This window comes from Malaclemys terrapin, chromosome 2 (genome assembly GCF_027887155.1).
Source record: "Malaclemys terrapin pileata isolate rMalTer1 chromosome 2, rMalTer1.hap1, whole genome shotgun sequence".
NCBI classification, from domain to species: domain Eukaryota; kingdom Metazoa; phylum Chordata; order Testudines; family Emydidae; genus Malaclemys; species Malaclemys terrapin.
This window is the reverse complement of record NC_071506.1, coordinates 2,377,407-2,401,659: the sequence shown is the minus strand read 5'-3', so window position 1 is coordinate 2,401,659 and position 24,253 is coordinate 2,377,407. Positions and strand designations below refer to the sequence as shown.

At 61.1% G+C, this 24,253-nt stretch overlaps 2 protein-coding genes across 2 annotated transcripts in view; both read left to right on the top strand.

Moving 5' to 3' along the window:
- Positions 1–804: 804 nt before the first annotated feature.
- On the top strand, positions 805–2,656 carry LOC128831760 (uncharacterized). Its single transcript, XM_054018498.1, has 2 exons — positions 805–1,839; positions 1,939–2,656. The coding sequence occupies exons 1-2, from the start codon at positions 971–973 to the stop codon at positions 2,189–2,191; spliced, it is 1,122 nt and encodes a 373-aa protein (XP_053874473.1). The 5' UTR covers positions 805–970; the 3' UTR covers positions 2,192–2,656.
- Positions 2,657–3,886: 1,230 nt separating this feature from the next.
- The window catches only part of DGAT1 (diacylglycerol O-acyltransferase 1), a 32,651-nt gene continuing 12,284 nt past the window's right edge, over positions 3,887–24,253 (top strand). The window contains exons 1-10 of the mRNA XM_054018493.1: positions 3,887–4,065; positions 14,076–14,163; positions 17,664–17,704; positions 19,733–19,818; positions 21,017–21,069; positions 22,035–22,140; positions 22,422–22,541; positions 22,945–23,019; positions 23,163–23,266; positions 23,839–23,877. Of these exons, the coding sequence (XP_053874468.1) occupies positions 3,902–4,065; positions 14,076–14,163; positions 17,664–17,704; positions 19,733–19,818; positions 21,017–21,069; positions 22,035–22,140; positions 22,422–22,541; positions 22,945–23,019; positions 23,163–23,266; positions 23,839–23,877 (876 nt within the window). The 5' untranslated portion in view covers positions 3,887–3,901. The remainder of the gene's footprint in view (positions 4,066–14,075; positions 14,164–17,663; positions 17,705–19,732; positions 19,819–21,016; positions 21,070–22,034; positions 22,141–22,421; positions 22,542–22,944; positions 23,020–23,162; positions 23,267–23,838; positions 23,878–24,253) is intronic.

Here is a 24,253-nt window from a genome sequence, read left to right as displayed (position 1 = left end):
CTTTGATAAGTGCATCATGGCCCCACACAAGGAGGGGGAGGACATGGATGACTTCCTGGAGGCCTTTGAGACGGCCTGCGAGCTGCACCGGGTTGATCCCGCGGACAGACTCCGGGTCCTTACCCCCTTACTGGACCCCAAAGCCGTGGCATTGTACCGCCAACTGGGAGAGGCAGAGAAAGGGGACTACGAACTATTCAAAAGGGCCCTGCTACGTGAGTTTGGGCTGACTCCTGAGATGTACCGGGAAAGGTTCCGGAGTCAAGATAAAACCCCTGAGATCTCATATCTGCAACTAGCCGTCAGCATGGAAAGATACGCCAGCAAGTGGGCTGATGGGGCCCAGACGAAGGAGGACCTGGTCAAACTGCTGGTACTGGAGCAACTGTATGAGCGGTGCCCATCTGACCTGAGGCTGTGGTTGGTGGACAGAAAGCCAGAGAACCCGCGACAGGCAGGCCGGCTGGCCGATGAGTTCGTAAAGAGCCGGTCAGGAGATAAAAGGGAGGAGTCCCAAAGGAGCAATCCCACCACAACGCAGAGAGAGAGTCACCATGGGACCTCCCCGTGGGAAAATACAGAAAAACCCCATCAGAGGGGAACATCCGGCATCAGGACCATCCGACCCACTCAAGGGGACCCATGGGACATGGGCTGCTACCACTGTGGCCAAAAGGGCCACATACGGGCCCAGTGCCCCAGGCTCAGGGACAGACTGAGCAGGCCGAACCCACAGAGGGTTGACTGGGTAGAGACCCAGCCCGGCGAGAGGCAGCATTCCCAGGGAAGGGGGGCTGGCAGAGTACCACCTGCTAAGGAGGGAGGAGAGCCCCAGGCCAGCTTCTCTGGGGGGCCAGATGCTCCGGATTCAAAGTTCTCCGTTTACAGGGTTGGCGCGGGGCTGTCCCTGCGGAGCGAGTGCCTTGTTCCCCTGGAGGTGGATGGGAAGGAGGTTTATGGTTACTGGGACATGGGCGCAGAGGTGACACTGGCCCGGCCCGAGGTGGTGGCCCCAGATCGGGTGGTGCCCAACACCTTCCTGACCCTGACCGGGGTGGGCGGGACCCCATTCAAGGTTCCCGTAGCGAGGGTACACCTGAAATGGGGGGCCAAGGAGGGCCCCAAGGACGTGGGAGTGCACCACCATTTGCCCACTGAGGTGTTGATGGGGGGGGACCTAGAGGACTGGCCAAGCAGCCCCCAGACCGCCTTAGTTGTGACCCGCGGTCAGAGCCGGCGAGGGGCACTGCGCCCTGGCCTTGGGGGGGGTGCCTTGCCTGAGGCGCGGGACCCTAACCTGGTGGGGAGGGAACGCCCAGGGACGCGGCTCAGGGAGGCTGCAGCTTCGGACCCAGCGGGCGAGAAAGAGCAGGTGGCCATCCCCGTCCCAGTTGCTGAGTTCCAGGCCGAGTTACAGAGAGATCCCTCCTTGCGGAAGATAAGGGACCTGGCCGACCTCAATGCGGTACAGACCATGGGACGAGGTGGCCGGAAAAGGTTCCTGTGGGAGAAGGGGTTCCTGTACCGAGAATGGGCTCCCCCAGGGAAAATGGAGTCAGGGGGGATCAGGAGGCAGCTGGTGGTACCCCAGAAGTATCGCCGCCAGCTGCTGTGCCGGGCCCATGACATTCCCCTCTCAGGGCACCAGGGAACCTGGCGTACCCAGCAGAGGCTGCTACGGAGCTTTTACTGGCCTGGGGTCTTTGTTACTGTCCGACAGTACTGCAGATCCTGTGACCCCTGTCAGAGGGGGAGGAAGGCCTGGGACAAGGGGAAAACAGCTTTAGGACCCTTGCCCAGCATAGAGGAGCCTTTTCGGAGGGTGGCCAAGGTAAAAAGGTTGAAGTGGGCTGTAGTCCACGAAAGCTTATGCTCTAATAAATTTGTTAGTCTCTAAGGTGCCACAAGTACTCCTGTTCTTCTTTTTAAGGTAAAAAGGGCGGCTCTAAACCAAGAGAGCCCAAAGCACAGACCTCCAGACTGGAGCGCTGGGAGAAGACCACAGCCCAGTTGGAGCCCCAGAGGTATGGGGGTGGGAAAAGGGCGCAGGCCGCATAAACCTTCCCACATGCGAACTGCGAGTGCCATCAAGCACCCCCGACCTAAGGGGGGGCGTGAAACTGGAGGGGCCTGGTGTAATTCTCACCAAGGAATGGGAGGGATGCGGGGGCATCCATGGGAACGGGGGTAGGTTCGAACTTCCCCGGGTCACTGGCTAAAGTGACCCTGCTCAGTTCGGTCTCGAAGGGGGGAGAGATGTGACGAACTGGGCCTGTTCTCACTGTGGTCTGTGAATGCTGACAGGGGAGTGTGCTGGGATAGTCTGCATTACAGGATGGGATCTGCCCGAGGGCGCATACCTGAGTGTGTAACATGAGAACCCAGGAAGGGGTTGAAGGCGAGGCGACTCCTTAGCCGGGGAAACTGAACAAAGGCTGTGGGAGGGGTCGCTGAAAGCAGAGGGCGGGAAGCAGGCTGGAAGGAGGCTGGAGAGATGGCTGGGAGGCAGAGATGGCTCTGACCCCCCAAAGGGGGGTGGGCTGGCATGCCCTGGGACCCCAAGCTGGACCTAACTGAGGGGGGGGCCCTGTTGTCTGTGCCTGCAAGACCTGTCTTGGACTGTATTCCTGTCATCCAAATAAACCTTCTGCTTTACTGGCTGGCTGAGAGTCATGGTGAATCGCAGGAAGCCGGGGGTGCAGGGCCCTGAGTCCCCCAATACTCCGTGACAGTTCCCTTCCCTTTGAACAGCTTGTTATGAAATGAACACACACATATTTTATGTCATCAATTGTTTTGTGCACAAGCCAGCAAAAGGAATAAAAGTCAGAGTTAGGCTTCAAATGTTATTCACACAGGTATACACACCTGCGGCAATACACGCACCTCCCTACACAAAGACCTACAGTCTCTTACACACAATGCATGCGTGCACACAGTTGCCTACACCAGAGACACTTTTTCATACACTTTTCCAGGGGCTGCCTAAACCACCCAGCCGGGAAGGGAGGAGGGTGGGCTGGAGGGGAGAAGATTGGGGGGTGAAGGAGAGAGGATGAAGAGGGAAAGAGGCCAAGGATGAGTGCAGGGTGGGGGGTGAGAGGGGGCAGTGAAGGAGAGAGGAGGAGGTATGTGGGGTGGATGGGGATGCAGGGGGAGGCAGAAGGCTACAGGTGCATGAGGATGTGGGGAGCACAGGGTGTATAGGGACATAACGGGAGTGCCGCAGTGTATGGAGGTGAATGGGGTGCAGGGGTGCAGGGGGTGAGGGACATGGGGGTGGCAGCTCTGGGAGGTGGAGAGGGAGGGTGGGAGAGCGCTGTAAGGGGTACAGGGCTGGGGTGGGTAGGTGTGGGGGGCAGGGCGAAATGGGATGGGGGAGGGATGCAGTGACGGGGGATGAGGGTGCGGGGGGATGGGACAGGGAGGGATGCAGTGAGGGGTGTGGGTGTGCGGGGCGTGGGAAGCACAGAGGGGGATGGGACTACATCTCCCAGCATGCCTCGCCTGCGGAGCCTCGCTGGGGCAAAGCCGGGACTACATATCCCGTGGTGCCGCGGGGCGGGTACGGTGGCCGGGAGGCGGATCACGCTGGAGGGGCGTGGCCGGGACTACATATCCCGTGGTGCCGCGGGGCGGGTACGGTGGCCGGGAGGCGGATCACGCTGGAGGGGCGTGGCCGGGACTACATATCCCGTGGTGCCGCGGGGCGGGTACGGTGGCCGGGAGGCGGATCACGCTGGAGGGGCGTGGCCGGGACTACATATCCCGTGGTGCCGCGGGGCGGGTACGGTGGCCGGGAGGCGGAGCCGGGCGGAGCACGCTGGAGGGGCGCGGCGAGCAGCTCACGCAGCCCGGCGGGGACGCGGCTCCCGGCGCGGCGGGCCCCGCAGAGCCAGGCATGGGGGAGCGCGGCGCGGGCGGCTCCCGCCGCAGGAGGTCCGGGCCCCGGCGGCCCAGCGCGGGCAGCCCGGCCGAGGGGGAGCCCGAGCCGCCCCGGGGGGTCCCGGAGCCGGCAGCGGAGCCCCCCGCGGAGAGCGACCCCGACAACTGCGGGGACTTCAGGTAAGGGGGGGCTCCCCCACGGGGCTCCTGTATCTCGGGTCCCACGGGGGTGCTGTGCATGGGGGGCTAGGGCCCCCCGAGAGCCCGTGTCTCTCCTCCCCCCCGGGGCCCCAGAGAGCCCCCCACGGGGCTCCTGTATCTCGGGTCCCACGGGGGTGCTGTGCATGGGGGGCTAGGGCCCCCCGAGAGCCCGTGTCTCTCCTCCCCCCCGGGGCCCCAGAGAGCCCCCCACGGGGCTCCTGTATCTCGGGTCCCACGGGGGTGCTGTGCGGGGGGGGCTAGGGGCCCCCTATAGTCTGGTCCAGAGCGCCTGTAGCCCAGGCCCTCACGGGGACCCTCCCCATGGGCCCCAGCCTCAGGAACTCCCCCCCCCCCCCCTCCCCCAGTGTTTCTTTGGGCCCAGGGGGCCCCTTCCAGCTCAGGTGATCTGGCCTCTCTTCCAGCAATGGGACAGACTTCAGAGCCCACACCTAGTGCTGCCCCTACATACTAGTTCCTGCCCCCCCATATCTAGTGCCCCCCACACTGGGAGCTGTGGGGGAGATGTCTGAGCCCTCTGGTGTTCCTGTGTGCCCTCGTACCCCATAGTCTGGATCCCACCTCGCTGGAGTGTTGTGACGGTGTTAACTCATGACCCTAACAATGTCTAAGGCTGTCTGTGCTGTGTAGCTGCGGTTATGTGTCTGACTCACACAGTTCTGCCCCCGGCGCAGAGAACTGTGCGTGCAGATAAGCCCAGAGCGTTGTTCAACGACCTTGATTAAAATTCCCTCTGCACAGAACAGGTCTGTCCCCATCCTCCGACTTGATTATGCCATTGGCGCCCGAATGTGTAGGGAGCGTCTCGCCTGCTTGGCTCCACTCTGTTTTATGCCCATATTTCTAATCTGGATCTTGCATTTGGCCACTCCTCTGAATGCAGTGTCCTGTGCGTGGCCCCTGCTCTCTGCTCCAAGGGGAGAGCGCTGGGGCTGGGGAGTGTTTGGGGAGTGGTGAGAGGTGGGGAAGGGGTTTGGGGAAGGATTAGCATTGTAAAGGAGGCCGGCCCTGACTCAGATCAGATCTCTTGAGGCCTGGCCCCTGCTGGCCATTCATCATCCCTTTGTTTACCTTTTTCTGCCAGTTTCAGGCCACATGGCAACACTTGTATCCAAGCCAGCCGGAGTGAACTTCCCTGGTAGGGATCTTGTGACATCCTATCAAATCCTGCCCCAGAGCGGCTGCTAGAACAGGGTTCCTGCCTTGCTCCTGCTGGTTTATAGCCTGAGGGAGGTAATCCTGGCTGTCAGGCAGGAGGTATTTGCTCTAAGGGGTTCCCAGGCTGTAAAGTGAGGACCACATCTTAATACGGGGCTGGTCTCTTGGGACCCAGAATATGGTGGTGGCGTTTTTAGAGCATCCGCCGTGTATTTATAACCTCCTCTCAGGCGACTCAGCACTTGTAACCAGGGAGGAGAGGTCAGCATTGACTGGCCAGCTTTCCACGGCCATCTGAGAGCCTCTCCGGGGTGGCACTAACAGTGCAATTGTATGACGGGGTTGCTTATGATGGTGGGGGACAGAGCTCTGCAACCCTGGGGCTCTCTTCCAGTGTATGTCTTCTGTTCCCAAAGCTCCTGCTTCAGGGTTTCAGCCAGCAATCAACAGGGGTCAGGAAGGGAGTGTGTCGTCGTCGTCCCCCCCGTCCCCCCCCCCCCCAGTGATTTCTGAGAGTTTCTGCTTTCTCTGAAGCATCAGGGATGGCCATGGCAGGAGGTGGGACATTGGGCAGGGCAAGTGAGGGCTCTGAGCTGGCACCAAGCCTCCTCTCTTGCTGGTTCTTGCTCACGTTGCCAGGGTCTCCCTGATCTATACGTGGGCAGGGGTGTGTCGTTCTCTTCCCCCCTTTTCCCTCCCCCCCAGGTCAGACTGGCAGGGACCTTTGGGGGCAGGGGTTGCCTTCCCCTGCAACGTGCGGGTCACGTGCCAGGGTTAGCTGGGTGTAGCTCACTGGGACATTCCCTGCCATTGGGGAGCCTCGGGGGACTGGTGCCTCTCGGTCCCTGCTGTTCTCTGCCTGTGGCACACACCAGGCCAGGCTGCCGTGGGTCTCCTCTCCACAGCTGGGTTTGCTGGGGGGGTGCTGGTGGCCTGTGACGTGCAGGTCAGACTAGAGGATCTGGTGGTCCTGTCTGGCCTGAAACTCTGGCTCTCAACCCTCCTGATAGCGCTGGGTGCTCGTGGTGCTGGTCTCTAGACGCAAAGTGACTTTGTTCCCTTCTCTTGCTGGGTGTGACTCTCTCTTGGGTGTTCTGTGAATTCACGGGGTGGGGGGGGGCATGAGGGGTTCCCAACCTGTTTGCTGGCAAACCCCATTTAAATGAACAGTTTCCTTCCCGGACCCCAGACAGCATAGATGATGCCAGTTTTTGCTCTACAGAATGGCATCCTCCGCTCAGTGTGACCTCATACATATTGTGCATGTGAGGTCGCACTGTGTGGAGAATGCTCGACAAAACGGCACCCTCTGTGCATTGGGGCCTTGCACGTACCACGCACGTGAGGTCACCCTGTGCGGTGCAAACTAGTGTCCTCCGCCCACAAGGGATTGCGGTGACCCCCTCTGCTGATGGCAGGACCCTGTTTGGGAAATGCTGTTGACCCCAGAGCGCTGGGCGCAGTAGCTATGCTGACATTCCATGAGCGTAACAGCAAGGCGCCCGGCCTGCTGTCCGCTCTGACTGGCATGCCTGCCCTCTCCTCTCCGCCTCTCGTTCCTGGCTTTGCTGAATGATCCGAGCAGCAGCTTCCTGGGAGGTGAATTGCTCCAGGATTCCCCAAGCTGGTCTTTCAAGAGCGATTTCAAAAGTTCTCTCCTCGCTGTACAAATCCAATCTGTGCTGGCAGCTTGGGCATCTCTTCTCCCCCTGGGGCCTGGGACAGTGGGACCAACCGTTGGCCTTGCTGGGGTGGGGACCCAACATGTGTGCTACTGTCAAGGTTCCTTCCCCACTCTGAACTTCAGGGTACAGATGTAGGGACCTGCATGAAAACCTCTAAGCTTCTCTACCAGCTTCGATCTGCTTTTGCTGCCACCACTCCCAGTGTGCTGAGTCCCTTCCCTGGGAAGCCTCGAGAGACTCTTCCACCAATTCCCTGGTGAACACTGATCCAAAACCCCTTGGATCTTAAAACAACGAGGAATTAATCATCCCCCCTTTCCCTTTCCCCCCACCAATTCCTAGTGAGTCCAGATCAATCCCCTTGGATCTTAGAACAAGGAAAAATCAATCAGGTTCTTAAAAAGAAGGCTTTTAATTAAAGAAAGAGGTAAAAATCCTCTCTGTAAAATCAGGATGAAAAATAACTTTACAGGGAAATCAAACTTAAAGAGCCCAGAGGAATCCCCTCTAGCCTCAGGTTCAAAGTCTCAGCAAACCGAGATAAACACTCTAGCAAAAGGTACATTTACAAGTTGAGAGAACAAACACGCCTCGCCTGGCTGTTTACTTAGAAGTTTGAAATATGAGAGATTTGTTCAGAAAGATTTGGAGAGCCTGGATTGATGTCTGGTCCCTCTCAGTCCCAAGAACGAACACACTCAAAACAAAGAGCACAAACAAAAGCCTCCCCCCCCCCCCCCAAGATTTGAAAGTATCTTGTTCCCTTATTGGTCCTTTGGGTCAGGTGTCAGCCAGGTTACCTTTACAGGTAACAAGATTTGGGAGTCTCTGGCCGGGAGGGATTATAGTCTGGTACACAGGAGGGCTGTTACCCTTCCCTTCATAGTTATGACAGCTACTGGGCACCTACCCTCCACACTGGGCACCTAATCCTGTCTCCCACCCTGCACGGGAGGAATTCCTCTACTCCTGCCCCCTTTCTGGGAAGAGGGAGCTGATTGGCTCATACACCTGTCTCAGCCAGCAGAGTGGCAGGGGAGTGAAGCAGAAATGCCAGCAGTGATCTGAAGCCCTGTCTCCTCGCAGTTAGTGTTAGTGTCAGGGAGGGAGCTGGGGAGGTGCAGTCTCGGGCCCCACGGGAGCTAGCGAGTTTACAGAGGGAGAATGAGCCTGGAGCATTGCTCAGCTGATGTCAGTGAGTTGCCTGCTGGAGGCTGATAATAGAACCCAGCGCGTGAGACTTGCTGCCAAATCTGGAGCGCAGAGAACACCAGCACGTGACGGCATCTGCTGCTTAATCTTGGTCCCAAGCAAACTGACTCATGTGCACGAGCCGAGCTGAAGGTCTAGGATCCGTTTCACCTGGAGACGGCCCTTGCATTTCTGTAGCTAATTGCTGACCGTAGTGCTGAGACTCTGATCAGGGCCTCGCTGTCTTAGGCCCTGTACGAAGGCAGGCGGGAGGGGTAGCTCAGTGGTTTGAGCATCGGCTAAACCCAGGGCTGTGAGTTCAACGACAATGACCAGGGGGCTGGGGCACATGACTTATGAGGAGAGGCTGAGGGAACTGGCATTGTTTAGTCTGCAGAAGAGAAGAATGACAGGGGATTTGATAGCAGCCTTCAACTACCTGAAAGGGGGTTCCAAAGAGGATGGATCTAGACTGTTCTAGGGGTACCCAGATGACAGAACAAGGAGCAATGGTCTCAAGTTGCAGTTGGGGAGGTCTAGGTTGGATATCAGGAAACACTATTTCACGAGGAGGGTGGTGAAGCACTGGAATGCGTTACCTAGGGAGGTGGTGGAATCTCCTTCTTTAGAGGTTTTTAAGGCCCTGCTTGACAAAGCCCTGGCTGGGATGATTTAGTTGGGGTTGGTCCTGCTTTGAGCAGGGGGTTGGACTAGATACCTCCTGAGATCCCTTCCAACCCTGAGATTCTAGGATTCAGGTCCCAAACGATTTCTCAATTTGGAATGAATTAGTCCAAAGGAAGAAAATATTCTTTCTACACCGGCAGAAGAAGCTACTGCTTGTGCCCCCTGCCCCCAACTGAGCCCTGGCTCTGCCCCCTCCCTGCCCCATTGGATCCCTCCTCAAATCCTCGACCTGGCCCTGCCTCTTCCCCAAGCACGCGGCATTCCTCCTCCTCCCCACTCTCTCCCAGGCTTGCGTGAATCAGCTGTATGGTGGCGCAAGCACTGGGAGGGAGGGGGGAGAAGCAGGATGCGGCAGCCAGCTCGGGAAGTGCAGGTTAGCTGGGTCGGGGGGCTCGGCCCCCACCAATTTTTCCTATGCTCTGGCGGCGCCCCCCTCCCCCCATCCCGATATTTCATGTCTCTCATCTGGTCACCCTAGACTTCCATGGGTCCCGGGTTTGACTTTCTTTAAAACATCAGCAGCAAACGCATTGCTTGAATGGTTCTTATTCCCAAACTGCCAGCCTAGGTTTTCCCTTCTAGTGAGAGAATGGGATGGTAGATCTCAAATCAATGAAGGCTACGCTCAGAAAGACCTCAAGACTTCTGGAATATGCTGCTCAAACAGTTTCACTTTTGTTTCTACTGCCTGTCCCTCCCTTCTCACATTTATCTCCAGACATCTTCTCCTTGTCCAGATCTATTCTGCCCCCAACAATCTTCTAGTCATTGAACTTTTTGAGACTTTGCACTTTTAGAGAGAGGTAAGGGATTGACTCTGTGTACACAAATTTGCAGAGGGACCATAGGGTTGAGGTCTGTTATTTCTCACCTCTCTATATTATTTATTTATTTAAAAACATTTTTGCTGTTAACAAGCATGTTACCTCTGGAGAAACAAATCCACAGTTTGAGAACTGCAACACTAAGCATCTCTGATGGTGTCTTCTAGACTGAGCACTGAGTCCCATTGGGTAGATAGAAAGATTAACCTAAAGAATCTATACAGAAGCCCCTGGAACCCCACAAGATTGGGTCCCTAATCCATGAACTATTGGAAGTCATTTACAAAACTTTTCTATAACATGACATGACTACATTGTCTCATGCTGTAGAACTAGAATTTATAATCCCTATTCCACGATGAGATATCGCTGAGCTATAACGTATCTGAATTAAAACTATCTTTGGATGGATTTTTTAAATTTAAATCAGATTTGAGGGGAAAAAACCTAATTTTTTTTGGTTTTGTTTTTAAAAAATCGTTGGGTTTTTATTCACCCTGGAGCGAAGTGAGCTCTGGCCCCTTTGCCTTGGGCACAGCTGACAGTGCACAAGGCTAAAGAGAATCCTGTGCGCTCCATGAGTTATGGACGGCAAAGGGGGAATGGGGTGGTCAGACTTGACTTCTCTTGGCAGGGCAGGCGCTGCCTTAGGGGATCGGGTGAAGGGTAAGAAGGGAGCCATTCCTGCAGAGCCTTCTTCAGAGGCATCCTGTGGCGTCCACTCTGACAGCCGGCGCACCCTACTGTTAAATGCTGAGGCGCAGACGGCCGTAGTCTAGCCAGGAGAGACATTGATCCTGTGTTCTGATCAAAAGAACATCGGTCGGTTTGATCAGCGGGTGCACAGGCTGTTCTTTCTCTGAGGATTACAGGGAAACCTCCACCCTGGAGAGCGAGTCCCAGCCAGGAAGGACCTAGGAGGAGAGGAATTGGAACCCTGCTGGAAGCTGCAGTGCTGAGGATGGCCACTGACTTTCTAGCTAGTGTGGGGTGAGGGGGCCTTAATCTTCTTGCTCAGACAGTCCAGAAGAGCCCCTGCCCTGGACTCGGAGGCCTCTCGCTGTATTTCAGGGTTCTTAAGCCCGTTCCCACCTGATTGTCTCTCTGGCTCCGAATACTCTTTCGGCTCCCTGGGAACGTACCCCAAGTGCAGCCATAGGATGTGGACACAGGCGATTAAAGGTGGCGTGTCCGTGTCATAGGACACCTGGGTTCCACTTCAGCTGACTCGGAGCAAGTCCTTTACCTCTTGGCTTTGGTTCTTAAGGACCAGACACCAGTGCTAGAGCTGTCAATTCATCGGACTGCGGTGTCTAAAATAGCAACCCCAGTGCGCACAAGGTAATAGAGGTATCCTTCAGGACAGTCAGCCAGAGACTCCTGTCCCTCATTGCGGTGACTCCCCAGACACCGGCAGATCTCTCCCTGCAGCCTACGCTCAGCCTTTCCTGCCCTGGCTCCAGCTCGCGTGGGTTAGCCTGCCTCTGCAGGGGAAAGTGGAGGGTCTAAATTTGGTGCCTAGAAATGATTCAGACCATTTCTAAAGTCAATGAAAACCCTTGCAGGGATCTAAACTGACTACCGCTCCTCGCTGCTGTGTCCTAGCCCCGCAGCGGTGGCTCTGGGTGGCTGTTCTGGAAAGGCAAGTCTGCATCTGGCCTCCACCCGTGCAGAGGGGGGCCTGTGTCTGCCTTCCCGCAGACCTGGCTGTGTGCATCACTCACCAAGCCCTGGACGGGGAAAGCGGGCAGCTGCCTAGCGTTCATATGCAGAAGAGTTCCTGAGTGCTGGACCAGGAAAAGGGGCGAGCCGGCTCGCCCCGCACAAACCCAAGTCTGCTCTCCCAGCAGCCGGCAGACTCTGACTTGTCCGGCTCTCTCCTAGGAAGAGGCTCAGCAGGGCCCTTAGCGGTGGGGAAACTCGGTGGGATATCCCTGCCTTGATCCTGGGATCATCCCAGCTCAAGTGCTTCTAGGTAAGGTGATACAGGAGTCGGTTCCCTGCCAATCTGGCTTGGGCTGATGCCAAGTTCTGAGCTTAACCCCCTGTGTCTGGCCAGGGAGCTGCCATGAGCAGGATTTTCAGCTGACTGGTGTCCCCGGGCAGGTGCCGGCACTGGCTCCCAGTCTGATTCCCTCTAGCGGCTGCTTCTCGTCCGACCTCTGACCCTGGCTGTGCTGTCCGCTTGGGAGTTCCTGGCGCTCTGCCGACCAGTCCCATGGCCAATGCTGTGCCGGCCCGGAGTGCACCATCCCCATGGCAGGACACCGCTGGCCACACGTGGTTACCCTCGTTAAATACCGTCCCCCATGAAAGCAGGGCCTTACGCCGTGTCCGCACAACTCAAACAAGCCGTGCAGGCTCCCGGGGCTGGACGGCCTTGAATCAACATGATACCACCTCCGGCAACTTCCAGCTGCAGGGACCTGTTTGAGATAATGCTGGGGGGGGAAGCGGGGTCTGGCCTCTCCCTGCTGCCCCAGCAGCATGTGGGGACTGGGTACCACCGTACTCCCCTAGGCCCTGTGCCACGTGTGGCCATGTATCCTGGTCCCTGCAGCAGCTCCCTGGGGCGGTGCACGCCTGCCCTGCTCTGCAGCATGGCGTCGGCACTAGCAGCAGTGCGTGAGGGATCGCTAACGGGTGGTGAGGCTCGCGGGGGGGGGGGGGGGGGGATAGCGAGCTCTGCCCAAGCCAGGCTGGGACTGGTGGCCTGTCCCGGGGCAGGGAAGAGGGACAAGCCTCCCCCGGATCCGGAGCAGGCCGACAGCCAGTGAGCGGGAAGGGTTTTGCTCCTGCTTCTATTGGCTAGTGGCACCTCCCCCCGTCCTGTGAGTGGCTCCTCAGGCTGGCCAAGAGGCTTAACCCAGTAGTTCGAGGTTGTGATTAATGTCCCACTACCAGACTTCTTGCTCAATCTCTGGGGGTCGGGGACGTTGTACAGGTTACGCGGGGGACCGATGGGGTGGAGAGGGAGTGAGGCGCTTGGCCATGGGCCACTGCCCCATTGCAGGGACTGGCCGTCCCTGAACCCCTGGCAGAGGTGGCTCAGAAAACAGCGCCCCGCTGGGCTGTGTGCTCAGCTCGCTGGCGCTGGCGACGCCTGGAGTGACCGGAGCGAGCGCAGTGCTGGGTTCTGTTCTGCGGTGGCTCTTCGGGAGTATCCGAGCGCTTTCCCGCAGTGCACGTAGCAGGGTGACTGATCTGTCCTGTGTGTTCTCATACCCCAGGGGAGCAGTGGGCACCGTGCGGGGTCTCTCGGGTAGAGATTCTGATGTCCCTGCTGCTCTGTCTCCGCAGGGGTCTGGCAGAGCAGCACCCAGAGCGGAAGGTGGGGAGGTTTGGGATGGCCCTTAGTTGGCGGGAGTTCGTTCCGCTATCTGGAGCAGCTCCTGGGAGAGCCCCATGGCGCCTGGGGAGCCAGTTGTCAGCCTGAGGCTCTGTGGAGCTGTCTACAGAGTAAAGAACCGCCCGCGGCTGGGCCATGCCAGCTGACTCGGGCTTATGGGGCTCAGGCTGTGGGGCTTTCGTTGCCCTATAGACTTCCGGGCTTGGGCTGGAGCCCCAGTCAGGGACCCTCCCAACTCACCGGACCTGGAGTCCAGGCCACAACCGAGCCCAGCCATCTCACTGCAGTGAAACACCCCACGGCATGGGCCAGCCACCCAGGTGTAGCAGCTGTGCAGACAGATCCTTTGTGCCGGGCTCAGGTTGTTCCCGACAGCTCGGGACACTTCGGTTCCCTAACTCTGCAGCAGAAACAGTGCCAGGTTCTCCCACACCTGCCCTGCTGCAGTGCCTCTGAGCCCCCAGCGCCCGTTCCATCCTGCTGAGGTGGCCAACTGCCCACCAAACTGGGGCCCACCAACCGTCCTAGGACAGTCATCAGATGGCGGCTGTCTGGCTGCCCCCCAGCGTGGTCCAGATTCCAGCCTGTGGGGCTAGCATGTGGCCTCCGATGTGCAGGAGGTCAGACGAGATACCTGGTGGGTTCTTCTGGTCTCCGAGTCTGACTCAGGAAAGTCTAAACATTTTGTGACCATTCCTTTAGCTTCCTGGTCCTCCACTCCTGGAGCTCCCCCAGGAAGTGTCCCCTGGTGTGACTAGCTCTGGAGTCCCTGGCCTGCAGGGCTGTGTTACCAGCTCTCGTTACCAGCTGGGCCATGCCAGGAGAGGGCAAGAACTCCCTCACTCTGCACACAAGCAGTAGCTGTAGTGGTCACAGGCTGGCCTGGGGCACGGTGAATGGGAGGGTGATGTCTTAGTAGGCTGTAGCCGGCACGCGATCAAAGCTGGAGCCCTGTGGCACAGAGAGGGATGCCTGGAGCTGCTGGGGGCTGGAGCCAGGCTCCCGTGGGAGAGGTGGGGTCCTGGCCTGTCACTGGGACTTGTATAATCTGCTGGGGTCTCTGACTTCTCTCTCCAGGTGTCACAAGGTGCAGGAGTCTCTGCTCAGCTCGTCCAGTGGGTACAGCAACTACCGGGGCATCCTGAACTGGTGTGTGGTCATGCTGGTGAGTGTGAGCAGCATCTGGGCCTTCTGCACTGGGGGGCCAGGGACCACTTCTCCCCACCGTGCCGTGGTGTTACTCATCCATGGGCTGACGGCTGGAGTCTCTTCTTGGCTTGGTACCTGGGGGCCAGCCTGGCTCTCTGGCACCTGCTCCTCTGGGCGTTGATGCCCAAACGTACACACTGGCTGTAGTGCCCCATCTTGTGCGAGGAGACGGCTTTCCTGGAGCAGAGCAGTTGGCCATGAGCCAGCCAGACGCTGCACCTGTAACAGCCTAGCCCGGTCCTTGGGTGCAGGGCAGTTCCAGACCAAATGGCACCAAGTGGGTAGCAGCGGCAGTGCAGTGATGGCGCCGGTCTGCGCGCTGGGCTCTGCCCGGAGGAGCCGTTCGGCAGCTGACTGTCTCCACCTGCAGCCCAGACCCGCTCGGCGGGTTTCCGAGCTTGTTCGGGGGAGTTGTCTGACGCCCCCCTCTGGCTGTGTCTCTGCAGGCAGAACAGGTGCACCGGGGCACTGGTTAATCCGGAGTCTGGGTTAATTTGATCCTCCTGGGAAAGGGAGCAGAAGAGACTTGGCGGCAGTGGCAGCAGAGCCACTGTCTCTTGTGGTAGAACTCGCTCTCGCTCGTGGCACGGAGCGAACTCCCCGTCGCTGCGTACGGGGCCAGAGCTGTCTGGCCACGGGGGCTGCCCCGTCCCTGGGAAGGGGGCCCTGCCTTGTATTTCCTGCTGGCCTAGCACACTAGTGAGCGCTCCACGTCTGACTCCCTCCCGTCGCAGCGTCTCCTCCTCGCTGGCGGAACTGCCCCGGGCTCCGTAATGGGCACCGCTGTCTGCACCTGCTTCAGCACCCGCCTGCCGCTCTCCCCCCGGCAGCGCGAGACCTCGGCCCCAGTGGCCTCCGGGACACCTGCATCGGGGCCTCTGGTTTCTCTAGTGGCCTCTGACTCCAACTGGGCCCAGCTGGGATCCAAGGACCATGACTGGCCCCAGTGGCCTAGCAGCACTTGAATCCAGGCCACCCTGTGCCTGAACCAGCCTGGCACATACCTGCACAGACCCTTGGCCGGCAGATCGGCTCCCTGGGTGCCCTGCCTACTCCGACCCGAGGCAGCACCCGCGAGCCTTGCGGAGCAGCCCGGCTGCACTCCGCTCTGTGCATCAGTGGACTTGTTTGCCCCGGGTCAGGCAGGAGGAGCTGCAGGAACCTGGTTTCCTGCTGGCCCCGTAGGAGAAACGCTTGTTGGCTGAAGGCCTCCGACCCTTTCCAAAGGGGACTGGGGAAGCCGGGATCTGCAGCACGCGCTGTGGCCTCTTATCTCGCTCATGACTCACTCCTGTGCTGGCAGTGGCCCTTGTACTGACTTCTCTCCTTGTGATGCAAGGGCTCCCGTCTAGATTGGGACACCCTGGAACGTGGGGGTGGGGGAGGGAAGAGGCTCTTGCTGGAGCTGGAAGTGACTCGTGCGGCGGTTACAGAAACTCCTTCCTGCCAGCACAGGGCCTGCAGTGGGGGCTGTTACCCCTCAGTTCCTCGGGCAGGTGACGTCTCCCCAGCGCTGTGGTGGTAGGCCCGGGTGTGGGGGGCAGAACGTGTTCTGTAGCTTCCCACCCCAGACCCTACCAGCCAAGCAGGGCGGGGGCTGACTCCAGAGACCCATGTCCCTGTGCTGGACAAAACTGACTGGCTTTCTGGCCAGCCCTTTCTACACAACCCCCTACCTGTGCTGTGTGCCAGCTTTGTCCCCCCCCCAGCCCCAGTGTGGAGCTGCACATAGACCTGAGCGACCCCTGCGAGGCTGGGTACACCCATCCAGCCCTGCGGCCTGGAACGTGCCGGGACCCCGACAGCCAGCTGTTGTGGGGAGGGGAGGCGGAGCAGCAGCCTGAGGGGTCTCGCCTGGTGAAGGGGAGTGAGACTCAAGCTCTTGCAGGGTTTGCCTGTCTCCGTCTTGCCCCACAAGCGCCCTGGGGCAGGAACCTTGGCACCTAGCCAGCAAGCACTCCCCCACAGCGGGTGCTTTGTGCCGGGCCACTGGGTTCCCGGCGGCTCACCAAGCAGCTGCGGTAACCAGCCCTCAAGCTGCTGGCACCGCACCAGTCCCTGTTGCTTCACTGCCCGGCGACCTTTGCCTCCCGCAGGCTGTGTGGGAGCGCTGAGCGGCAGGGTGGGGCTGGAGCTGCCAGCAGCGGGAGGGCGAATGCCTTAACCTGACTCCGGCAGGTCAGCCTTGTGCAGCAAGGCCCTTTGCGGGGTTAGGGAACCGGCCGCTGCTGCGGCACCAAGCCGAGCCCAGGCGAGGGAGAGCGCCGAGCAGGAGTGAGCCGAGGGAACCTCTCCCAGCACTGAGCCGCACTGCAGACGCCCAGGGCCAGGCTGCCGGAAGGGGCTGGGTGGTGGCTCTGAGCGCCGCGGTAGGAAGTGGCTATCCTCTCCCAAGTCAAAACCAACCGGGAGCAAGTGTGGGCAGAGGCTCTGAACGCTCTGTTGCTGCTGTGTCCCTCCCCACCGCACATGTGACTGCCCAGCCACCCTGCCCGAGCACAGGAAATGGAGAAACAGGCACTTGCTCAAAACTTCCTGAACTCCCGGGGTCGGTACCATCCTGGAGCCGAGCCCAGCCAGCCCCAGGGTAGCGCACGCAGGGTCCGGCTGAAGTGCCATGTCTTGGGCACTGGCAAACCAGCCAAGCCTCTGCTCATATGGGGCAGCCAGGTTCCATGGGGCTCAGAAATGCCCCAACCTGACTCTGGGGCCACATCTTCCTTTGGGGCTCTGATCTCGCTCAGCCCCCTGCCCAGGAGCCAGCAAACACTGGTCCTGTCTCCCCACCTATGGGAGGAGGCAGGTCCCTGCCCCCAGAGAACAGCTGGGGGGCCTGGCTTGCACCCCATGGACTCAGCAATGCTGCTGGTCGCTGAAGGTTGTGACTTGCAGTGAACACCATGCGGGCTCTGCCCTCCATCGAGGGGAGGGGACAGGGCGGGATGGGACTCGTATTCTGCAGCCCCACCCTGCCATGCTGGGCACAACACCGCTGCACACGTGGCCCCGGCCCCCAAGCTTGCAGTGAGACCCGCTGAGGCCTGTTGGCTACTTAAACAAGTTGCCCTGTAAGCCGGGATTGGACCTGCCCCTGTGCCCTGCGGAGCAGCCTCTGAGCGGCTCCCCTGAGGGATTCGGGCCTGTTCCCTAGGAGAGAGTGCCGAGTGAGGCCGGATCGGCACCAGGGACAGAGCAGTGGCCAGACTGGTGGGGCCCTGCTGGGGGCAAAGGCCTGTGTCTTCTGGGGGGCCAGGTGGGAGAAGCAGGGAGCCCAGCGAAGGGCTCTGGGATGCCCCTTGGGGTGAGTCGCTCTGAAGGGTCTAACCCCCCACCCCCAGCTGAGTCTCTTGGAAGCCCTGTTCCTGCTGAGCCAAGCCCCCATGTGGAATCCTCCCCCTTCCTTCGGGAGCAGAGTTCCAGTCCCTCCCTGAGTAACGCTGGCTCCTTCTCTTCCAGGTCTTGAGCAACGCCCGGCTCTTCCTGGAAAACCTCATCAAGTAAGTGCTGACCCCGCACTGCCCCAGGGCCGGGCTGCGGGGGGTGCTCCGGCTGGGCAGGGCACCCCGCACTGCCCCAGGGCCGGGCTACGGGGGGTGCTCTGGCTGGGCAGGGGCTGGTGCAGACACTCCCACGGCAGAGCGGGATGGGACCGATCACCTATGGCACGAGCAGCAGGAGCTGCTGACTAGCTCCCCTGCCCTGGGTCCTTTCAAACCCCTTCTCCCTGCCCGCGCTAAGCCCCACACCACTGCCCAGTAATGCCAGATGGGGCGCACTGCTCGCCCAGCCCCCCGGAGCGGGGCCTTGCTCTGGGGTGGCCCGGAGCAGCGACTGGCGCTGGAGGGGGCCCTGCCGGCACTAAGGGTGCAGGCTCCAGAGCGCCTGGTGAGCTGCTGCAGAGCCACTCTGAGTGTGACGGGGCAGGTCACCCTATGCGCTCCGGAGCCAGGTGGGAAGGTCCGAGGGGAGTTGGGAGCTCCCCGTCCCAAGGCCTAGAGGAGACGGTCCGTGCTCAGTGCATACCTGCTGCAGAGCCGCCTCTGGAGGCAGGTGGTGCGTTCTGCACTCCGCAGTGATCTCCGGGCGGCACCATCCCCTGGGCACCCCGACGTACGCAGCTGTAACCGCACCAGCTCGAGTGCCCAGGCTGCGCTGTGTCCTGCCCAGAGAGCCTGGGCAGGGCCTCGAGCGGTGATCCTGCTCTCATGGGACCCTTCTCATGGCCCCCCGGCCCTGTCTAAGTTGTGCCTTGGGCCAAGGGGCCCTGACTCCCGTGCCTGGGAAACCTCTCGTTAAGCACCAAGGCCAGGCAAGGGGTTGTCTACATGTCTCCTAGGAGCGTGTGCTGCCTGCCACCCCTCTGCCTGCCCTGGGACCCGCTGGAGGCGGGCACGTGGCACTATGCTGGTACCTGTGGGTAGTGGTGCCCAAGGAGCCAGAGGGGCGACCTGCTCCCCGAGGGCCTGGGGCTGCACAAATAACCCAGCATGGGGGGTGCCGAGCTTGAGAGGGGCCTGGACCCTGGAGTGCTGGTCATGGGTGGTGAGGTCTGACCACATTCCCACAGATATCTGGCGTGGGCCCAGTGAGAGTCCCCTCCCGCTAATGCCCTGTCCACTGCCCCAGGCCTCTCTGTAGCCCCCTCCCAGGGCTCGGGAGCCGGCCCCTGTGCTAGCCAGGGCCACTGTGCACATGCTAAGGGCAGGGGTGCCACCCTGTGGTACTAACATGTACTGCAACTTCTGAAAGCCGCTCTCAAGCCTCGCCTGTCCGAGGACCAGGCCCCTTGCCTCCTCCGCGGAGTCGGGAGCTCGGACCATACAGGGATGGGCTTTCCTTAAATCCGCAGCTCAGGGCGGTCCCGAGCGCCACTCGGGTCTGTAAGTTCTCGTCCTGGGCTGCTGCCCGGGCACTTAAAGTCCCGGTGTGGGTCTGATCAGCCCCTCCGGCTGAGTGCAGGCTCGGATTCCGGCTCTGGACCGAGGCCTGGCCTGGCTAAGGCCACAGCCTCTGGGTGTTGCTGGTCCTGGCAGAGCGCTCCGTGTTCCCGTGCCCATCTGGACTGTACGGGAGCCCACTGCAAGCTAGCCCCGAGATGGGCTCTGCTGGCCTGACACCCAAGAGGAGTCCTGGGAGAAAAGCCAGCTCCTCTGAGCAGAGGGGAGAGCCCCTCCGCCCCCACTGCTCGCTAATCTCCTGAGCGCTAACGAGTAACTGCGTTAATGGCAGGAGACCCCCCTGGAGGGAACGGTCCCTGTGGAGGACGTTCTGGGGATGCCGGCAGCCCGTCGCTCCTGCCCATTGTACGCCGGGCGTGGGGCAGGGCTGTATGGTCCATGCCTGGGGGGAGGAGCGGAACAGGGACCTGCTGCTGACCGCTCCCTGGCATCACCGGATGCAGCTCCTCCATGCGGGCTCGATCACAGTGGGGACTCGAACCTGTGTCGGCAGCCAGCCCCAGAGCCCTGTGCAGCATGTCAGGCGGGAGCTTCCCTCTGCTCACCCGGGACCCGTTTCTCTTACAGATACGGGATCCTGGTGGATCCAATCCAAGTGGTCTCCCTCTTCCTGAAGGACCCCTACAGCTGGCCCTCCTTGTGCCTTGTCATTGGTGAGTCCGTGAGAATCCAGGCCCGGGGTCCTGCCAGGGGATGAGCTGAGATGGGCCCCAGGGGAACTGGCTGCCTCCTCTCCTAACCGTCTGGAGATGGGACAGGCCCGCTGGGTCCAACAGCCCAGGGTTGTGCCCTGCTGAGGGCTCTGTCCAGCTCCTCGGCATCACCAGAACTGGGGCTCTTGCTCCCCAGGGGGTTGCAGCCAGACAGGAGGAGGGGCTTCCCCACGGGTCTCACTGATCCTGCTCGAGCCCCAGGCCTGCCCTTCATTCACCAGGTGCTGCCAGCACTGGGAGCTGCTCCACAGGGCAATCTGTGCCCAAACCCCGTCCCCTGCTCTCCTGCCCAGAGCGCTAGCGGAGCCCGTGCTGCTTGCTGAGGTTTGAGTACTGGCCGTGGCAAGCATTCGCCCGAGGGCTGGGCCCTCTGCGGTTAACCCACTGGACCCTGCAGACGGTCTCCTCCACCTGCCTCCAGGCCCGGCGCTCGGTAATGAGATCCTTGGCTAGTGTGGGGCAGCCTGGTGTCCAGGCCAGATGTGCTGCATTGGCCTTCTCTGTCACTAGCTGTCCGTCAGCTGCCACTGTCCCGTCTGGAGCTGGCTGAGCTGGGAACCGATGTGCTCACTGGGGTCCTTCAGGGATACAAGTGTTGTCACAAGGGAAGGTCCTGAACCCAGAGCTAATGTTGCCAGCTGTAGATCCATCCCTAGGATGGGGGCACGGGGTCTCCCTAGCACGGCCTGCAGGAGTGATGCAGGGGGCAAGCTCCTAACCTCTGCCCCTCTCCTTGCTCAACCCCCTCCTGTCCTTCCCCGAGAGCAGAGCTGAGCGCTCGGACAAGCCAGGACCCCTGTTCTGGGAGCAGTGGGACTCCGGGCCGCTGTGAACTCTCACGGCATCGCTCGGTGCCTTCCTGCTCCCCGGGCCTCCTGTCCAGTCTCTGCTGCCCCTCATGCCAGGCTCAGCCTTCCCAGTCCTGTGCACCAGCTGTCTGCTCCCCCGCACCGGTCCTTCAGCGTGCTGGGAGACTTCGCAGGGAGTGAGGCAGCGTCTCGCCAGCTCTTCGCAGCCGAGCTGGGAACTCGGGGCCCTCTCCTCCTGCCCCTGGGGCCCAGCTGTCGGCAGCAGGCCCTGGCCTGGCAGTGATCCCGAGCCACGGGGCTGGGTGCGCTAACTGTCTCTTTGTTTACAGTGGCCAACGTGTTTGCGCTGGTTGCCCTGCACACGGAGAGACGCCTGGCAGTGGTGAGCTATTCCCCCCCCGGTGCGCTCGGCCGTGCCCGGGTCACACCTGGGTTACAGCCGCTGCGGCTGGGGCCTGCTCTGGAGTCTGTGGCTGGGGAAATGGGAGTCTCCTAGCAAGCGTGTGGGCGGAAGGGGACTCGAGGATAAGAGCAGGATGATCGAGACGGGTCCTCTGACACCAGGCTGCAGGCACGGCCCTGCCAGGCCAGAATGGGGGGCTCAAACCAGGCCCAGTGAGCTGCCTAGGGAATTCCCGGAGTGCTTGGGAGGGGCTCTAGACTGGCCTCTGCACCAGATGAAGGGGACGCCCTGCCCTGAGCACTGAGCGGTGCCTTGTTCTGCCCTGGCTCCATCTCCTCTGTGTACCCCAGCAGCGGCCTTGTGGGGGTGGGGGAGCAGCTTGGGGAGGAGTGAACGGGGTTAGGCTAAACCTGAACGAGCGCTCAGGCTGCCGCCCAAAATCCCTGGCATGAATCTCACTTGGCTGGCCTGGGCTCCAGCAGCTGCTGTGTCCCCGTCTACCAGCTCAGCTGCCCGCAGGCCCCGGGAGCAGCGAGCGCTTTGGGCCGGGCCCTGCTTGGGTCGTTGGGAGCAGAAATCGAACGCAGAGAGCCTGAGCCCCACTGCCAGAGCGGAGTGCCCAGGACAGCGGCGCTGTGGGGCACACTGAGCTGCAAGGTGTTCTGGGCCTGGCCTGGCTGAGGGGCCGTGGGGCACATCCCCGGGCGGGAGGAGCTGCTGCGATTCCTGTTTCCAGGTGGGAGCCCCGGCACCTGGGCAATGGAACGTGCCCGCAGCAAAGCGAGCGGGCTGAGGGCGAGTGCTGCCTTCCCCGGCTGGGCCGTGCTCCGGGGCAAGCCGAGGGGAGGTCGTCAGGCCCGCGGGGGCAGCCTCCCCAGAGGAGGGGTAGGGCAGAGGGCTCAAGGCTGCTGTACTGGCCTCATGTGTCTCCTGGCTCCCCGCAGGGCTCCATCTCGGAGAACGTCGGCTCCGTCGTCCATGCGTTCAACCTCCTGACCATCCTGTGTTTCCCAGCACTGGTGGTGCTGGTGGTCTCCTCTGTCACTCCAGGTGGGTGGTGGGCCCCTCCTGGGCCCTGGCTGTCAGCGTGGGCTGGGGATGCCTGGGATGAGGCTGCAGCAGTGACCTGCTCTGGGGAGCTGCTGTCTGACCTCGACCCTGGTCCTCTGAGGCTTGGCCCCCTTGGGACAGCCGGATCTGGGTGTCTCACCTCCAGTGTTAGACGCTCGCCAACCAGGGTGGGGCTGGGCAGGGCCAGTGAGTCGCCCGGGGACGCCGTCCCTGCAGCTGTGCCTCACGGGTTGCTCACACTCCCTGACTTCTCTCCCCAGTCGGCGCCGTGTTCGCTCTGTCCATCTACACCATCCTCTTCCTCAAGCTCTTCTCCTTCCGGGACGTGAACAAGTGGTGCCGAGCCAGGGGCCGGGCGAAGGCTGCGCGCGTGCGCCCAGGTGAGCTCTGGAGGTGGGCAGGCGGCCAACGCAGTGCACTGTGCTACCCCGCGTGACTGGAGCGGCAGACGCATGCAGCCGTTCCCCAGTGCCAGGAATGCGGCTACAGCCTTTGCAGGGCTGGGGTGTGTATTCAAACTAGTGGAGCCCCCTCTCCGGCCTTCGCAGCCAGGTCTCTGTCACGATGCATGAGCGCGGGGCTTGCCCTTTCCAGGAAGGGAAACCGACCTGGCCACAAATGGCGCTGCAGCTGGCTTTGCCCTAATGCGACTGCCATCTCCACATGGGGGTCTCTGCCCTCCTCCCACGGCATGGGGCTAGCGAGTCTCAACTGCAGCCCTAGTGACCCCAGCACCAGCTGCCCTGGCCTTCAGGCTAATGGCTGTCTTCTCTCCTCTTCCAGCTTCCGGGCCGAAGAAAGCCAATGGGGAGGTGGTGCAGAGCGGGGTGTACTATCCAGCTAACCTGACCTATAAAGGTAACTGGCCCTCAGCTCCCTGCCTGCAGTGTGGGGGCGTTAGGCTGTGATATCTGGGAGGTGCTTATTGCCTAGCGCACCTGGGTTTCTCAGGGCCGGGCGCTGGGCCGGGTCACTGATACGACTCTGCTGGTCTGTTTCAGACATGTACTACTTCCTGTTTGCTCCCACGCTCTGCTACGAGCTGAACTTCCCTCGCTCGCCCCGGATACGCAAGCGCTTCCTGCTCCGCAGGCTCTTCGAGATGGTAAGGCCGCCTCGGGCCCCGGGCCCCGCTCCGTCCCTGCTCCGAGCGCTGGGCCAGCGACAATCCCCCGACTCGGCAGCGGCCGATTGTGGGCGGCCCAGGCTCTGCTCTCCTTGGCAGGGCAGGACAGAGCTGGCCCATCGGAGGGCTGGCAGCGCGTGGCAGCACCGACTCCAGCTCTGGAGGGTCCAAGGCTGGTGTCTCCGCAGAGGTCTCCTGACCAGGCCCAGGGGATGCCTGTGGCTGTGAACGCCCCGTTGTCCTAGCTGGTAGGCAGCAGCATGCCTGCTGGGGGGCAGGAGGCCTTCACGCTTTGGGGCAGGAGACCCCTCTAGCTCAGGGCATGCATTGCTCCTGGCTTGGCCTGAGCGGGGCCATGCTGGGACACAGGCAGCAGGGGTAGACTCAGACCAGCGTGGCCGGGTGCCTGGCATGTCACTTCGGTGGGGTGGGCACTGAGGGGCCTCACGGGCCCGTGCCAGGCATCTCCGCGGCCAGGCATCCTGCACGGGCCAGTGCTGTGTGGCGGAGGGGCCCTGCTGATCTCACCACTGCTGCCTCTTTGTCTCTAGCTCTTCTTTATCCAGCTGCTGGTGGGGCTGATACAGCAGGTATGTGGCTGGAGCCTCTCCTCTCCCGGGGCAGCAGAGCCCATTCCCGGGGCAGCTCTTGGCGGGAGGGGGCACGTCGGGACTCAAAGCACAGGAATAGCTGAAATTGGCAGAGGCGGGGTGGCAGGCGGGAGCCATCGCCAGGCAGGTGTAGCCTCTGGCTGACGCATGCGGTGCCAAGTGGCTGGTGCGGAGTGGGCTGGAGCCCGCCCCCTCCAGGGCCCTCCTGGCCGAATCAAAGGATGCAGACGCTGCGCCATGTTCCCGTCACAGGGAACTGAGCCCTTAAGAACTGAGTGGATGCTGGTGCAGTGGGGGGACCCCCTAGGAACAAAGGGCAGACACAGGCTCCCTGACAAGCATCTGTGGCCAGCTC